Raw genomic sequence first — 18,553 nt, forward strand, 5'->3', positions numbered from 1 at the left:
AAGTTGGAATGAGGCTTTCACATACATGTAGGACTGTTTTCATTAGTTGTCAAGAAATTTTAAATCGTGATTTTTTTATGAATGAAAAGATAAAAAGGAAAATATTTTACCAATTTTTCTTCACAAAACAACTTAAACTATAGTACTTGGAGTTACATACAATAAATATATACACACACACACACACACACACACACACACACACACACACATATATATATATATATATATATATATACACATTGGGATACATTGGGAAAAAGGGAGGGAAATACTTGTGATCCCCAGGATGACCAGTAATAGACACACTTATCAGAACATATGTCAGAAGAGTTCAATAAGATTTTTAAAGCATTAACTTGACATTTTAGAAAAACAAAGGACTGCAAGCAACATATTTTTATGGTTTCACAAATACAAACAAAAAATTCAGTAGTTTACCAGTCTAAGGAGATACATGAAAGCAAATTCTCATTCAAATTAATTCTCAAATTAATCACTCATTAGAAATTCCTGCTTGCCCTAAGTAAATAGCTAAAGACCACCTCCCTTCATTCTCTTTGTGCATGTAACTATACTTCATATAAAACTGTTGGATCTATAACTGAACAATCCAATCAGATCTATATCATTAAAAATAATAGGTTTTATAATCAAAAAACCTAAATCACAGCTTTAGAAAAAGGTTTCTCTAATAAAAAAAAGGGAAAAGGACCCACATATGCATAAATGTTTTTAACAATTCTTTTTGTAGTGGCAAGGAACTGGAAACTGAGTGGATGCCCATCAATTGGAGAATGGCTGGAAAAGTTATGGTTTTTGAATGTAATGGAATATTATTGTTCTATAAGAAATGATCAGCAGGATGATTTCAGAAAGACCTGAAGAGACTTACATGAACTGATGCTAAATGAAGTGAGTGGAACCAAAAGAGCATCATACACAGCAATAAGATGATGATGTAATGATCAACTATGATGGACAGGCTCTTTTCAACAATGAGGTATTCAGGCTAATTCCAACAGACTTGTGTTGGAGAAAGTCATCTGCATCCAGAGAGAGGACTATCAGGATTGAATGTGGATCACAACATAATATTTTCATCTTTTTTGCTGTTTGCTTTCTTTTTTTTCTTCTAATTTTTTTTCCTTTTTCATCTGATTTTTCTTGTGCACCATGATAAAAATGGAAATATGTATAGAAAAATTACACATGTTTAACCTACAATGGTCTGGGGAGGAGAAGTAAGGAAAAGGGAGAAAAATATGGAACACAAGGTTTTGGAAGGGTGAATATTGAAAACTATCTTTACATGTATTTTGAAAAATAAAAAGCTATTATAAAAACAGGTTTCTCTCAACTTGTTGAAACATACATTAAATAGACTAGGTGTTCAAAGCATTTCAGTAAATGGGTATTAAAAATTCTTTTGTGGCCTATTTGCTTGATTAAAATCCAATTTTCAAGTTAGAATTATCACTGGAAAGTTATCAATAACAAAGAATGGGTTTTAATATTATAACTAAATTTCTGTGAAAACTTTTTTTAGAAAACATCTTATTTGGAAGCTTTTCTTCAACAGGAAGTTGACATTTCCTCCCTCTCCCTTGCTTTCTCTCTCAGTATATTTTATATATATATGTATATACATATATTTATATATATATAATATATATATATACACATATATATATGTATATATATATACATAAAGACACATACATACATATAAATGTAATAAGCACAAGAGAGAGGACTTACTTTACAAAGTCATGTCCTCAAGGATTCTTTTTTATGATTCTTTTTATGGTCAATAAATAGAACTATCTATATCAATGCTACAAGCTAGTATTACCTGTAGTGCATGCAGGTTTCAAGTAAATAATGAAAGAACAAATGGTGTATGAGGACTAAAACTCTCCGAACTTTCAAATGAGTTATAATTTCATTTGATCATATTCTATAACTCTGTGTTTATAAGATTAACTCTATAAAATTTGAACTGGCTTTTACCATATGAACTAAGTATTGGAGGGTCAATGTGATTGGGTTTTGTGACTTAGTCATACTAAGTCTTATCACTAGCTGGTTTAAGCAGCATTAAAGTGATTTAGAACCTGATAAGTCAGTCAATCTCCTAGAAAAAACAATTCTGCAAATCTTTACTGAAAATAAAGCCCACTCGAGGTTCTTTTACCAACTAAAATTCCTTTAAAGACTTAAGGTTTTTTTTTTTTAATTTAAACTAAAGACTTTGTCTTTAAAGATTTTTAAAGTTTACTTAAGTTTAAACATTCAAATTACAATTAAGTTAAAGTAAAATGTAGTTAATTTTAAACACTTAAAAGTTACAGTTAAAAAGACTTAGATGTTAATTCAGAGATTCATGTCCCTAAGTTTGAATAGGTGAAACTGAACAATATGTTGTCAGTAGTCAAGAACAGACCCTTCTAATATAGAATTTCCAAGGGAAAATAGAAGCAGATGACTTCATGAAGTAGTTAAACCCCAAAGTGACAGAATAAGAAATCTGTTGTTTAAATGGATATTAATTCAATGTTGCACATGTGTGCTTAGAGAAAAGTCTAGAGAAAATTAAAGATGAGAAAATATTTGACTGCGACATTTGGCATTGGTTGCTAGAGTTAGGCTGGATTTAGTTCTATAAAATGTGTCTTGTTTGTTATATTAATTTTTGCTTTATTACGGAATTTAGTGCTCCTAATACTTATAGCTGCCTGTGTAAATGCCTTCCAGAAAATGTATAACTGTGCAGGATATATAAAACTGTAGCCAAGAAATGCACGTATGTGATGTTCAACTAGGGAGGGAAAGGTCTGTGATGAGAATTTCCAGCTCAGGATCCTTGCTGTCACTTTGATATAAGAAAGACCATGACAGGAAAGAAACTATGCTTTACGCTTCTTCCCGTCACTATGAAAAGAAGAAAAGACTACCAACTCTCTATTTTAAACTGCCAGACACTGCTCCTAGAAGCTAGATGATCACAACACTTGCAGAATCAATGATGGGAAACCAGTCACATCTTCAAGTTTTGACCAGCCAGCAGATATCCTAATCTTTCTCCTGTTACTTGTATCCTTCTATTTTCCTCCTGCTTTCTGTAAAATTCCATTTTTCTATGCTATTTACATATTCATATTCTTAGATATGAATGATGATATGGGCTTACTGACTCATACATAATCAGTTGAGTTTACATTCTAAGTATTATAATGAAACTGTAGTTAACCATTTCTCATCATTGATTTAGTGACTAACAAAAGTATATAACCAAATGGAGCCTCAGACAATTTTTATATCAACATAAAACAAGTTTAAGTTAGGCTATTATATAAAAATGAAAAAATTATTTAAGTGAATTGAAAATAAACATAATGACCCATATTCTTAGCCCAAAGCAGTTGAATAACTGTTAAATGAAAAATGTTATTTTCTTCTTTTACCAGAGAATATACTTGTTATATTAGCACCACAAGAAAAAAATTAAAACTAAAAAAAAAATTAGAACACATTTGAAAAATTTAGTATCACTAACCTTTAAATTTTATTTTAATTTTGCTTATCTACTTTATAAATAATTTTAAAGATAAAGTACTAATATTTAGGAACTTTGAACTAATAGAGGAATTTAATTTAGATCTACATAGTAGGCTATCTTAGTCACATAAAGCATTATCACTTTTCTACCTCCCCATTCCAAAGGCCTTCATTGTAATGTGATAAAACAGTGAGCAGAAAGGAAGCTTGGTTTAGAATTTAATTTCAAAGAGAAGATTCACAATTGGTTTACAAAAGACAAAGCATTAATTATATCCTATGCACAATGCAATTTTTGATTTAACAGCAAGAAATGTGTTATTTCTTTGTACAAATAGCCACTGCTCCTGACCACTTAACAAGCTATCATGTTTTAGAAATAGTCATTGTTTGCAGATATACACCTCAATCCTGTCCCAAAGGCCCTCCCATATTACACTGCTATCCATTGCAATCATTGCCAATTTGCTAGTTAGATAAAATTTTCAGAAAATTTGAAAAATTTTCAAATATGCATTTTTTTAAATGGGAGAAGTTCTTCACATGGCTGTTAATAGTATGTAATGCTTTTGAAAAGTATTCATATATTTTGAGCACTTATCCATTAGAAAATGGCTCTTGGTCTTATATATTTCTGTTAATTATCTATCTTGGGTATCAAACTCTTTAATGACAGATTAACCTTCTTTTCTTAGCTATACCGATTATATTTCTGCAAAAGCTTTACAAATTAATTTAATCAAAATTATATAGTTCATCTTTTGTGATCTTCTCTGTGCTTTACTTGGTTAAGGATTCTCTTAGCTATAATTATCAAAAATGCTATCATTTATTTTCTTCATGTTTTTTAAAATAATGTAACTTTTTATAGATTTAAATGACACATAAAATTTGAATCTACTATAGTACATGACATAAAAATGCTTGTGTAAACCTATTTGGAGACAAATTTCTTTCAGTTTCTTTTTCCAGAAATTTAAATGGGGAATTCTTTCTCAAGTAGTTTATATTCTTGAATTTAGAGAATAGTGGATAGTATGTTTAATTGTTTCTGGTTTTTGATTATTCCTTCTTTTTAAATGATCTAGTTTCCAATTTTTAAAATAGCACCAAATAATTACTAATATTTGGTAATATAATTGGGATTCTGTAAGTTCAATTTCCCCTTCATTCCTACTTTTTTTCATTATTTCTGATACTTCAAGCTCTTAAGGTCTTTTGTTCTTCCAAATAAATATAGCTATGCTTTATCAAGCACAAATATAAAAAGTAAATTTTTATATTTCTCATATAAAAGAAATGCACGTTGAAACAATTCTGAAAATTTGATCTGACTTACTAGCAAAACAGCAATGATTGCAATGGATGGAAATATATAGGAGGGCCTTTGTGACAAGATTGAGGTGTGTGTGCAAATAATGACTATTCCTAAAACCTAAGCTAACTTTTTAAGTAGTCAGGAGCAATGGCTACTATTTGTACAAAGAAATTTGTACAAAGTATAAGTAACTCCAAAGTTACTAAATCAATTTAAATAGTCGCATCATTTTAATTCTATGGACAACCACCATGACCAATTAATAATCTTCCAATTACTTCTTTAAAGAATTCCTTATAACTTTTAAGTCTCAAATATGGGTTGTTAGATTGACTCCCACATATTTTATGTATTTTATAGTTATTTTGAACAGCTTCCTTTTTATGATTTCTTCCTCATTCTCTGCTAATGTTATAGATATAGACTATTTTGAGTATTTATTTTGTATCCCACTTTACTAAAATTAATAACTGTCTCAATGTCACTGATGATTACCTCTCCTTTTCTAAGACAGACATCCATAATTAGAAATAATTTTGTCCTTTACCATTGTCCATGTCTTTCTTTTTTTTGTCCAATTATAATCACTAGGTATATCTATAATTGTCAAATAAAGATGGAAAAGGGACATATCTTTGCTTATTGAAAAAAACTTATTACAAGTGATTTTAAATATGTACTTTTTATATTGAAAATGACCTATACCTATGCTTTTTAATTTTTAAATGAGCATTATATCGTTAAAGCTTCAAGTTTCAATGTAATAAATTATATTAATTTTATTCCTAATGTCACTATATCCCTGTTATAATTTCAACTTAGTTGTGTAGTTTATTTTAAAATTTTTACATAAATACTCATTATTTATTATAGCTAATAGTTCTCTTTCTTTGCTTTATCCCTTTTAGATTAGGTATTGGTATTATGTCATAAAAATGAGTTTGATAGGGTCTTTTTTCAATTATTTGAGAATAATTTCTGTAGCACTTCTCTGTAAATCCATGTAGAGCAACATTTTTTGATAGTTCCTCTACAATTTGTTCATTTTCACTTTCTGAATGTCATTATAAGTCTCTATTAATGATATATATTTTTGTGTTCCATTATTATTATTTTATTATTATATCCATAAAGAATATTTGATATTTTGACCACCTATACTTATTTATAATTTTTCAATGTTCTGATCATAAATCATTTGATGCCGAGAACATGCATTCTATCCAAAACTATTTGTTAGAAGATACCACAAATCTGTTAAATCTAAAATCCAATTTTTCCTAGTGTCTATTCAGTTCTATATTTCCCTTTTTATATGTTAGATTTTTCCAGGGAAGAACATTAAAGTTTTCTATGTTACTAGCTATTTCTATTTGCAATTTAGTTAAATTTTTCTTTGTGAATTTAGATACTGTGTTATTTGGTGCACTCACATGTAATACAGACATAGTTTCACTGAGCACAGTAGCCTTAAGCTCAATGTAATTTTCCATTTTCCATTGTAGTCTCATTGCATGATTGCAATTCCTGTTTTTTTATTATTACCTGTTATGTAGTAAATTTTGTTCTAATCGTAATTTCATTTGCATCTCTTTTCTTAAGCATCTTGTAAGCAGTATATTATTGAGTGCCAACTATTCTGCCATTATCATTCATTTTATTTGAATATTTAATCCATTCCCACTTAATATTGTCAGATTTGTATTTTCTTCCACTTGTTTCTCTTGTACTGATTGCTATCCCCTTTCTTTTTAAACTAAGTACTTTGGCCACTAACCACTCTAGGCTGCCACTGGGGACCCACATATGCCCTCTTATGAACTGGATGTAATTCTTTGCTCATAGAAATAATGTTATTCTCATCATTCCAAGAGAAAATCCATTATAAGGCCCATTCTAATACCACAAACACAACTCATCTTGAGATCTGCCTTCTACTTACCTACCACCATCCCCATAAACTTTGCTCTATGCAGTAGAAGAGATACTAAAAAGGTTCAATGTAAACTAAATTGTATATGTTGAATATTTTTATAAGCAGTGAGGGAACGCATATATGCACTTACTTTTCTAAATGGTTTAATGTATACCTATGATACTGAAGAAAAGGAGGATATAGGAAGAGATAAAAAATCATCATAAATCTAATCCTATACTTAAAAAAAAAAAGAATTTGAAGTATATGCCCTTCTGATAATACTTTAGTAAATGTTTTACTGAGCACTTCCTTGCTACTAGTGCCCCTTCCCAAAAAAAAAAACCCTTATATTCATTTTGCACATGTTCTATATATTATTTTATATGTACAAGGTGACTCCCTTGACAGAATTTAATTAAGCTTGTTGAGGGCAAGAACTATTTTTCTTTTTTTTTTTTGGTCTTTGTATTTCTAGCACTTGACAGTGTGCCTGGAAAATAGCAAATGCTTAAATGTTTGTTGAATAATTAATAAAGATCTAAAACGATGAAATAAAAAAAATCTAAGCTTAAGAAATGGACTTGTGATTTAAATTCTCACAGGGAACTCACAATGAGGAAAAAAAATCCTCTATCAATCTAGGTCAGCACCTTCTCTGCAATTTAAGAATTTTAGAGAATTACCTAGAACAGTAATTAGTTAAATGGCTTGACCAGGGTCACAAAGCCAATTTGGTTCTTTATCATTTTGCCAGAGGCAGGAGTTAAACACAGATCTTACTGGCTCAAACACAAGCTTTTCTATCTACTACTTGGCACACATGCGCGCGCGCGCACACACACACACACACACACAGACACACTCATATACACACCAAACAGACTACAGTACTATAGTAGGAATCAACAAAACTATAGTAGGAATACATAACTATTTCTAAGTTCCCAATCCAAGCACTTTAGAAATACAATTCAGCATTATTTAATCATTTAGATAACTCCCCTAAGGACCTACCTTAACCATTTGAAAGAAAAAAAAAAACTTTTTTTAGTTGTCTATAATAATAATAATGTTTTATATTTTTAAATAATGCAAGCTAGTTTTCCCCAACTTAATTTCAATCAGTGAAATTTTCAATTTATATACAATTTTCCCATTTAAAATTCTGAAAAGTTAAATATTTTTCCCACAGGTTTTTAACAGTCTTAAAAAAAATTTTTATGGTCCAAAGGCCTACTTCAAGGTAACAGCGAGTCTCTTTAAGGCCACACATGGAAAATCAAACCAGTGGCAGAAAAACTCTATAAAGTTGTATGAAGTACAGCTCTTAAGATTTCCACAGGCCTCCATATTAAACATGGTGGTCTCCTAAAACTGATAAAGCTGGTGAGAATTCTAAGGAAACTTGAAAAATACTTAAGCCATACAAAAGCCTTATTGGTACTGAAACAGAACCCATAGAAAGAAGGGACTTTTCTAATAGAAACTCAACTCTTAGAGAGACCATCCAGATTGTAGGTTCTTGAAAACACAACCTCTTTAAGTTTTTTTCGTCATCTGTAAAATGAAGGAGTTGAACATGATCAGTTTATTTCTAAAATATATTCCACATGATGTGAAATGAGGTTTTATTTTTAAAAATCTACAATTAAGGAATTTTCCCCTTTAATATATGAAATAAAAGTACCTATAAAATAATTATATATTTTATGCAATATTTATAATTTCCTTTATTATGTTCTAAAATACTCACAATTTCCCTTTATCTTGTGATTACTTCATTTGCGACTTACATCAACATATTTTTAGGTTCAAGTATGTTCCATGAACTAATCAATTTGGAAAATATTAGGCTAGATAATCTTGAAGATTTTAATTCTATAAGCTAATTATTTTATATTTTATTCAAGCTCCAAGATTTTATAAGTTTAATAACAATACTGATACTTAAGATTACATTATGGTAAACACTTTAAAAGATTCCAATATCTACTGCTGGAGGCTGCTAAATATACAAAAATTAATTGCTGATTGGCAATACCACCTGACAATTATACCACATGAAACATAAACACAAAATATCTGTTAAATAAATTTGATGTACTATATTTGTAATGTTTGTTGAAATACTGTTTTGCAAATGTTAATGCTGTCTTCCAAACAGTCTCCATGATGACAGAAAAACTACAATCCTTTAAGGCAAAATTGCCATTGATACTTACAATGGCCTGCACATAGTTGACATTCATTCATTCAAATAAACATTTATTAAGTATCCAACACATATAAAACAACGTGCTAGGCCCTGAATATAAAAAATAAAAAATAATGATTTCTAGCCAGAAAGAACTTATATTTATGTCACTAAGTGATTGAAATTTTCCTATTTTGTGAATAATTAATTGTGAATAATCTTTTTTCAAAAACATTCATAATAATAGTTGGGTAGGTTCTGAAAAGTAGCAAAGCTATTAAGATAGATATGATTAAGTTATTTCATGTTAATCACAAATGAAAGTTGACAAATTTAAAATTGAAGAGCTAAGTTAAATATGTTGAAGAGAGAGGTCTACAAAAAATAAATCCAGATAGGTAATGAAGAGTTAATATCTAACTAGAATCATAATTGATAGTGTAAACTAAAGAATTTGAATTTCTCAATATTCCTGTTCCTTCAGCCTCTAAGGATTGTTCAACTTTCTTAGTCACAGAAAATCAAAGGGTTCTAACCAGTTTATCAAGATTTACCAGAAGTAGATTATTAAAGTCATGTCTAATAAGATCTCCAAATTGATTACTGCTACTGTACCCTTCTCTACTTTTTCTTAGAATTCTCGATAGAAATGAAAGCACAATAGAAAATAGGACTAGTCAATAGTTTTCATGTTAGCAAACTTTCTTAATATCTATTATCCACTTAATTATTCAGGGAAAAAAAAGTAGTTTCTTCTTGCAAAAAAAGTTGGTAATGAAGTTGTTGTTTGTGCTTCATTCTTGAAGGACAAGAAAGTGACTTGAATTTAAGTGAGGGAAAGATGTGCAAAGTTACCAGCCTCCTCTTCTCCTCCAGAGCCATAGGATCCAGTAGAGCAAGATATAGATCAGGACAACTAGAGATGGCTCTGGATGCAGTGGGAGACCTTCACCTTATGATATGCTAAGATTTTTAACAGGTCTCAGTTTGACTGAAGAGACACTCGGTGGTTAAGGCTAGGTAAGAAAGCAGAAAATTATCTCTTTTACTTAGTCAAAAAAAATATGTATGTATGTGTGTGTGTATGTATGTATATATCTATATACATGCATATCAATCTGGGAGGGGAAGATCCTCAAGAGTTCCTGGCCAAAACAGAAACAACTGCTATTTACGTTCACTCTGAGTTACTCAGGGCCCAAAAAATGGCCAAATGGGGCTTGACCTAAAAATAATTGTTGGCCAGTCAATGAAAACCAGGTAATAAAGAAGCACTACACTGAAAAGGATGTCTGCTGATATATATGATATATATATGATATATATGATGATATATATACATATATAATATACATATGTAATATATATATACAATATACAATAATATATACATATATAATATACATATATAATAGATACAAAATATGTGTATATAATAAATAACATCTAGTTCAAGTACTATTTTTTGTGAAATTTTGATTGATTTCCATGTGGGAAGATTATATTATCTGATAAAATAATAATGACAATTATAGTGTCTGTGGTGCCTCCTCTATAGTCCCCACTATATGGCAGTTAAACTCTTTACAAACATTGATCCTCACAATAATTTTCAAAAGCAAGATTAGATTATTATCCCCATTTTATAGCTGAAGAAACTGAGAAAACAGAGGTTAAATGATCTGCCCAAGGTCACATAGCTACTGAGTATCTGAGGCTGATTCAATCCATGACACCACCTAACTAACCATATCTTGTACTACCAACTCCGGTGTATTTGTCTTCACTTGATGCATTATATTGGCCCGTGTAAATCTGAACTCCCAGCTAAATAATGAATATTCTTGAGGACAATTAAAAGTTGTTTACTTGTCCTTATATCTCTAGCAGTTGTCCCAGTATACTGTGCATTGTACACATTTATTTTAGTGAATTAAAAAATATGCAGAATACGTTCAATAAGCCAGTTGGCATTCAAACCTTTAATAAATTTCAAAATACCCCTCGCTTTTGTAATGATAAAATAGCTCATTTATAAGCCACTCTTGGTTACTGGGTACATGAAGGCTGTTGTTGTGGTTGTAGGTGAAGATGGTGGTGGTGATCGTCGTTGTTCGGTTGTTTCAGTCATGTCCGACTCTTCGTGACCTGATTTGGGTTTTCTTGGCAAAGATACTAGAGCAGTTTGCTGTTTCCTTCCCTAGCTCATTTTACAGATGAGGAAACTAAGGCAAATAGAATTAAAGAGACTTGCCCAGGATCACACTGCTAGCTAAGTGTCTGAGGCCAGGTTTGAACTCAGGAAGATGAGTCATCCTGATTTCAGGCTTGGCACTGTCCACTGCCACACACAGTTGCCCCGGGGTGAAGAATACAAGCATAAAAATACTTCACAAAAAAAGCCCTATATGACAGGAGACACACACAAAAAAGGAAGCTACTGTAGAGCTACCCTACTAGAAATCTGCTTAATTTGTAATTATCAAAAGGCAAGTCACACCTCCTTGCTAAAATTTTTGTTTAGAATGAAAAATTTTAATCTAAACACCTTTCAAAAAGCAGTTAGGGGTGACTGTGATAGCATGCTGACCATTTAACTTTCAAGCAAAATTCAAAGGAAAAGCATGTAGCCAAGTACCCCCATGGGGTGATGTAGCAAGCCCATATAGAATCTTTGGCATCCCCTTCCTCACAAATCCTCACCTCTGTATTAGGGAATCTGATATTGATTCCACTTCTGCAGAAATCTCATATTTTTCCTGAAAAGATCCATCACTGTTGGACTTCTATATTTCGTAACTGCAGTCCCAATCCAAATTAGCCTTTGAAAGACTCCGAACAAGAATCAACTATTGGATTACTGTTCAATATAACTTTTCTTACTGTGATATGAATTGAAAGTAGCTAATATTTTTCCTTCATTCATCACAGTTTTTGACAATATCCAGATATAAAAAGTGAAGTCTGTGACATGCATTAGTGATATGGTGATCAGATTTATAACAAAAAGTTTTCAAACTATTATTCTTGAAAAAAAATATATAGTTAGGCAAAATCATGCAGCAGCAAATGGAAGCTTTCCTGGAAGCTAAGACCTCTGCTCAATTCTCACCTATATTACACACAGTCTGTGTCACCTGGGGCAAATCACTTAAGTATTTAAGAGTTCTATGCAACTCTAAAATTATATGCTGCACATATGTAAACAACCTACATTGTAGAGGGAGCTTACTAACATAGATATTCCCTATGCCAATAAAATCACGTATTATATTCCTACCCCTACACAAAAATAAAATGGGATTAAGTTAATTAGCAGAAAGTGATCAGTGTGAATTAATGATACCAAAGATTTACAAGCCTTCAAATATGAGCCTTCAAAACTATCAATAACCCAACTATGTAGTTGATTCTATACATATTTGAAGATCAAAAATTATGATTTTCTCTTGTAAAAATTCCTGTTTATATTTATCTTCACTTCCAAATGTTATAAAATTTCAAAAACTCATATATGTATTTTCCCCTAACTTTATAAATCACCTGTCCCAAAGATCTTAGTAGAGTGCTTTGCAAAAAGTGGTACTCGATATGAGTTAAATGTATGCACAGCATTTTGAAAATCTACCATTTCAAAGTGTAAATTGACATTCTAAAATAAAAAAAAAAAAAAAAACCTTGATAACAACATTATTCATTTGGCTACAATAGTCAAATATCGTGAAATACAAATTTCCTATCTGTTACCATTCAACATATGTCAGAACAGAAGCTAAATGTCCAGATATTCTGGCACATACCTGCTCTGTTAATTCTGTCAATTTTATCCATACTAGGAGACTGGACTCGAAGCCGAGGGCTACTTTGACAGGAGCTCTCTGATGCCACATCATTAAATGAATCATCAAGTGTCAGTAAAAGAAGTTCTTTAACACATTTATGACAGATACTGTGCTGACAGGGAAGGATCAATGGATGGGTAAATAGTTCCTTGCATGCTGGGCAGATGAGCTCTCGTTCAATATTCTTAATAGTAACCTTAAGTGAAGGAAGAAAAAGAAGTCAGAGACAAAAAAGACACTTAGCTGTAGATAAATGTATTTTATATATAACATGTTTTCATAGACATGCATGCATATATATACAAATGCATGTATATAAACAGCTATTTCAGATATCTTTCCAGAAAAATAACCAAGGAACATAATTTTTAAAAATAAATCTGAATCTTCCTCTCTGTAAGGAGCAACTTACCATCCCCAAGGCTCATGGTATAAGGACACATAATGTGGTAAATGAGACAATGGCAGGTAATGTTGAAGGACTGAGTACACCATGGTAAAACAAATCAGGAATGTATTGAGGAGAATAAATTATACCACAATCTAAATTCCAATAAATTGTCAATAAACTATAAAGCTAATGTTGATATGCATGACTTTAAGGAAAACTTGGTAAAACATTTTTGCAAAAACTTGAAATTACAAACTGATGCAATATGAACAGCACTATGAATAAACTATTCTTTTTTTGCAATAAATTCAGCTTCTGACTGCCAAAAACTTAAGATAATTTTTGTATCCATTAAAATATTTAAAGACATTTACTTTAAATCTCTTTACATGGCTGAATTCTGCAATTATATATCTTTGAGATCTAGAATTGTGTCCATTGCTATACATATGTTGTATATTTCTAGGTTAAATAAAAATTACTTTATTTTTAAAGTAGTCTACAAAAATAAAAACAACAAAAATTAGACTTATAAATTATGGTCATATTTTCAATAGAAACAATTAGTAAAACTTTTAGTTTTTATTAATACAACAAACCATTTGGGGATCTTACATAAGTATGTCCTTTATGTTTCACTTTTATATAGAATGAAAAAATCAAATATCAAATACTATGATTTTACGCTCTATTTAATGTTTTCTGTTCAGCATGTCAGCATGTCATTAAGTAATTTCTGGACCAGTTTTCTCACTTGTAAAAATCTGGTACTAAAATTCTAAGATTCAATAGCCCTTCCAAATCAATAACATCCAAATAATATTAGCACTAGTAAGCTTCATGTTTATTAGTTTAAAGATGTACCCTCCAAAATTTTAATGTGTATGTTTTCAAGAAAACAACATAATGCTATCCTTCTGTAAGTAAATAGCATTATAAGTAATAATTCACTAACAGAGCACAATCACTTGGATCTTGATATTTTTGATGTACTGTATTTTTATATCATTTGGATGTTAAATAAAATCCATCTGCACTGAATGTGGAGTATGGCAGAATAATTAAGCTTCAGAAAAGATTCAATGAATAATAATTGTTTTGACTTCCTGAAATAGGCGTTGATGTTATTCTATACTTTAAAACCTCAAATATATAGTTTATCATACATCATACATATCATACAAATATATTTCAACTCACTTCATTTTTTCTAGAGGACATTCAATGATGTTAATTTGGATTCCTTATCATGATGATCAGAAGATCCTACATTTAAAGCAGGAAGGGAACTTAAAAAGTCCATCTAATCCAAGAGAAGGCAGGCAAACTATGAGTCAAAGGCCAAATCCAGCCACTGCCTTTTTTTCTAAGATCTATGAGTTAAGAATTGTTTTTAATTTTTAAATACAGTAAAACTTTATTTTAAAAAGTAAAAACCATTTTTAGCTCATTCACTTCACAACAATTAGGGTACTGTCCAACCTCTTCATTATACAGATGAGTAAACTGAGACCCAAAGAGGCTTTAAAAAACTTATCTAAGATAACTAAACAATTCTATCCAACGGGAAAAATCTTGTCCCAATTACAGGTCCCTCAGAACAAACTACTGTTACAATGCAGCCCCACTCCTTAAATGACAAGTGTCAAGGACCATGCCTAAGTGAAAGGGCAAGTCAGTTCTCCGAGAACCTCCACCGCTGTGAATCATAAGGAGTTGCAAGCAGCCTTTACTTATGCAGATATTCTATGTGGATTGGGAATGAAATAAATTGGAGGCAAAAGGGAAGAGGAGAGAGGTCAGAGAAGGCAACTGTCTCTCGGTCTCCTTGAATCATCACCACCATCCTCTCACATGAAGAGATCCATTCTACAGAGCTGAGTCAGACCTCCACACAACAACAAGAAGAAACGTGGCACAGGTAATTATCCCGATTTGTTAATTTACCGTCTGTTCAATTTGACATTCCCCAATATGGCAGCTAGATGGAGCGATGACGGAGCCCTGAGTCTGAACAAGTCAATTAACCTGTTTCAGTTTCCTCATACGTTAAGTCGTTTTCCAATGGTGTGATTCCTCCCGAGTCAAACCTCTTTTAGGGGTTTTCTTGGCACAGAAACTTAAGTTAGCAAAGAAAACGGCAAAGTACTTATCTCACAGATGAGGAAACTGGGGTAAACATGGCTAAATGGCCTGTCCAGGGTCACACGGCTAGTGTCTGAAACCAAATCTGAAGTCAGGAAGAGGAGTGGTCTTAAATTCAGACCCAGGGCTCTTTCTACTGCTGTCTGTTTCAGCATCTATAAAAAGGGAGTAGCCGCTCCTTACTCCCAGGGCTGTTGGGAGGGCTCACGGGGATAATGACTGTAAAGCGCTTAGACTGGCCCCTGGCAGGAGGTATGTAAACGTTCACTATTATTATTATTATTATTATTATCAGTTATAAATGCCAGCACTCCTGCCACAACTCTTCCACTTCGTGCTCCCCCAGAAGGGACCCCGGCGTCTCTGCCGGCTAAATCTGGAGGAGCCAAACGCTCGGGCAGGATAGGTAGTGGTGAATTCTAGCAGGAATCTGAGCAGAATGAGTTTGCAAACCGTCTCCGGCAAAACGCACCCAAAGCAGCTATTAAACGTGGCTGAGCAATAGATCAAACATTACAGCAGGTGCGCTTTGACAACATCCGCATTTCCTGTAATTAATTCACCGGGCTCCTATTGCTCACAAAAAGTCAAAAAAAAAAAAACAAAAAACCCCTCCCTGATTTCTTTATTCAAAGGTGCTCAAGTACAGCCGACGACCCCAGATTCCCTCCGCCAAAAAAGGAGGAGCCGATCCCAGCGCGGCCAGGGCAGCCGAGGCGTCCCCACCCTCCGCGCCGCCCCCGGGGCTCTCTCCATCCCGCCGGCACTGTGAGCCCCTTCATCCTGGCGGTGGGCAGGCCAAGCCTGGAGCCCCGCCACCAGGCTGGAGGTGGAAGCCGCCGCCGCCGCCCCCGCCGGAGGGCGTGGCGGCGCCGGGAAGGAGCGGTGAGCTGGGTCTCCGATGGGTCCCCTCCCGGAAGGGAAGCAGAAGAGCAGCGGCCCAAGCTCACCGAGACCTCCCCCGGCCGTGCCCGCCAGTGCCGCCTCCCCGGAGGTGTGAGGCGGGACCGAGCCTCCTTGCCCTCGCACGGCAGCCATGGCTTCCCCAGAAAAAGAGCATACTTACTAGCGATTCTACACAGTCTCCCTCCATCGCCGACCCTCAGCCGGGTGTCATGTAGGGAGGTCGCGCAGGGCTACAGGACCGGTGCCAGATGGGGAAAGGATTCGCTCGTGGAGGCCCGAGCCCAGAGCGCGAGGTGAGACACGCGTGGACAGAGAAGCGCGAGACCCCGGGGCTGCGGAGGGGGGGAGAGGGCGAGGCCCGGTAAAGGATCTCGTAGTAGGTCAGTCAAAGGTGTGGGGAGGCGGGGATAGGCTGGGGAGTGGATGAGTCTTGAATGACGCAAGGAGGGGTGGGGGTGGCGGGAGGTGGGAAAGGGCAGGGGGGAAGAAAGGGAAGTGGAGCGGCCTCGGGAGCGCAGAACTCGAAGCTAAGCTCCGCGGGGTCTGGCTGCCAGCTAGAGCCCCAGCTCCGGGCGATGACTGTAGCCTGTAGCTAACTGCTACTTCTGCGACCGAGGGGGGCGGGGGCGAGGGAGAAGGAGCTTGGGATGGCCGACCGGGGGAGGGGCTGGAAGGGAGGTGGGGTAAGCTCTCCAGTCGCCTAGGCAACCGGCGCCCCACCGCATAATGAGGGCGGGGCGGCCCAAAGCCTAGTAGACTCTCCGGGAGCCGGGTGCCTTCCTTGCGAGTGGAACTGGGTACGGAGGATAAAAGGGAAGTCTGGTTTAGTTTCTCCTTTCTTTTCCCCCCAAGATGATTTATTATAGGGCATTTCCCCCTTCACAGTGCAAAGCCAAAAGAAGGAAGAAAGAACGGGACCGCAAAGGATGAGAAGCCTTGGGATTTCCCCCTCTCTGGTATCTCTGCTGTTGGCATTTGGATCTTTTCCTGAGCTTGGAGCTGTCCATCAGGACTAAAACCAGCTCTAGATATTAGTCTAGGTTATATCCACAAAGACTTCTCCCCGCCTCCTCTCTCCCCACCCTCCTGCAAGCCAATCATCCCGCCCCTGTCTCTTCGGAAAACACCGTATTCCTTCCCCCTCCCCCAAGGATGCCCCAAACTTTGTCAACGCAGCGGGCACAGTCACGTAGACTAGTCGAGTGATCAAAGTGGAGAGAGGAGAGGCTCCAGCACCACCGTCTAAGAAGCTCCTTTCTTCACCAAAAACAGACCCCCCCCCTTTTTTTTTTCATTTTTTAACGTAGGCTTTATGTTCGACCCACCTCCACAGTCCTTTTCCGAAGTCCTAGATGAGGTGGAGGAGCTAACTTTCTCTTTTTTTGGAGGGATGTGGAATGGGGGAGGGAAGATTGGAGAAGAAGGTGGTGTGACATTTGTTATTGGTATTCCTGAGAACTCTGGGCTGCTTATGATCTTTCCATTCTCCATTTCAATTCATGTTTAAGTTGATAATGATGTAGTGGATCATTCAATTTCAGTTGTGGAAAGGTGTTTGTTTTCTAATACCCCCACTGAAGATTTCTAAAAGCTGTGGGAAGTATTAGTGGGAAAGGAGAAAGGGGAGGCAGAGTCCAATTAAGAGGCATACCCTTTGACCCAGCAGTGTTTCTACTAGACCTGTATCCCAAGGAGACCTTAAAGGAGGGAAAGGGACCCACATGTGCAAAATGTTTGTGGCAGCCCTGTTTGTAGTGTCTAGAAACTGGAAACTGAGTGGATGCCCATCGGTGGGAGAATGGCTGAATAAGTTATGCTGTATGAGTGTTATAGAATATTATTGTTCTGTAAGAAACAAACAGCAGGATGAATACAGAGAGGTCTGGACTTACATAAACTCATGCTAAGTGAAATGGACAGAACCAGGAGATCATTAAACACAGCAACAAGACTATTATATATCAATTCTGATGGACGTGACTCTCTTCAAAAATAAGATGATTCAAACCAATTCCAATTGTTCAGTGATGAAGAAAGCCATCTACACCCAAAAAGAGGACCGTGGGAGCTGAGTGTGGACCACAACATAACATTGTCATTCCTGTTTGCTTGCATTTTTTTTTCTTTCCCAGTTTTTCCTTATTGATCAGATTTTTTTTGTGCAGCAACATAACTGTATAAATATGTATACATATATTGGATTTAACATATTTTAACAGATTTAACATGTATTGGACTACCTGCCATCTAGGGGAGGGGGTGGAGGGAAGGAGGAGTA

General features: G+C 34.7%; 1 protein-coding gene across 6 annotated transcripts in view; it reads right to left on the reverse strand.

The window, feature by feature from the left end:
* TRIM36 (tripartite motif containing 36) overlaps window positions 1–18,553 on the reverse strand; it is an 89,228-nt gene that overhangs the window by 49,991 nt on the left and 20,684 nt on the right. For 4 of the 6 annotated variants that reach the window (XM_031968475.1, XM_031968469.1, XM_031968463.1 and 1 more), the window contains exon 2: window positions 12,792–13,029. In XM_031968475.1, coding sequence (XP_031824335.1) covers window positions 12,792–13,029 — 238 coding nt within the window. Of the gene's footprint in view, window positions 1–12,791; window positions 13,030–16,435; window positions 16,909–18,553 lie in introns of those variants that run through there. The other 2 variants (XM_003759496.4, XM_012541139.3) reach the window with 2 other exon arrangements.

The sequence above is a fragment of the Sarcophilus harrisii genome, chromosome 1, assembly GCF_902635505.1.
Source record: "Sarcophilus harrisii chromosome 1, mSarHar1.11, whole genome shotgun sequence".
In the NCBI taxonomy this organism is placed as follows: Eukaryota; Metazoa; Chordata; class Mammalia; order Dasyuromorphia; family Dasyuridae; genus Sarcophilus; species Sarcophilus harrisii.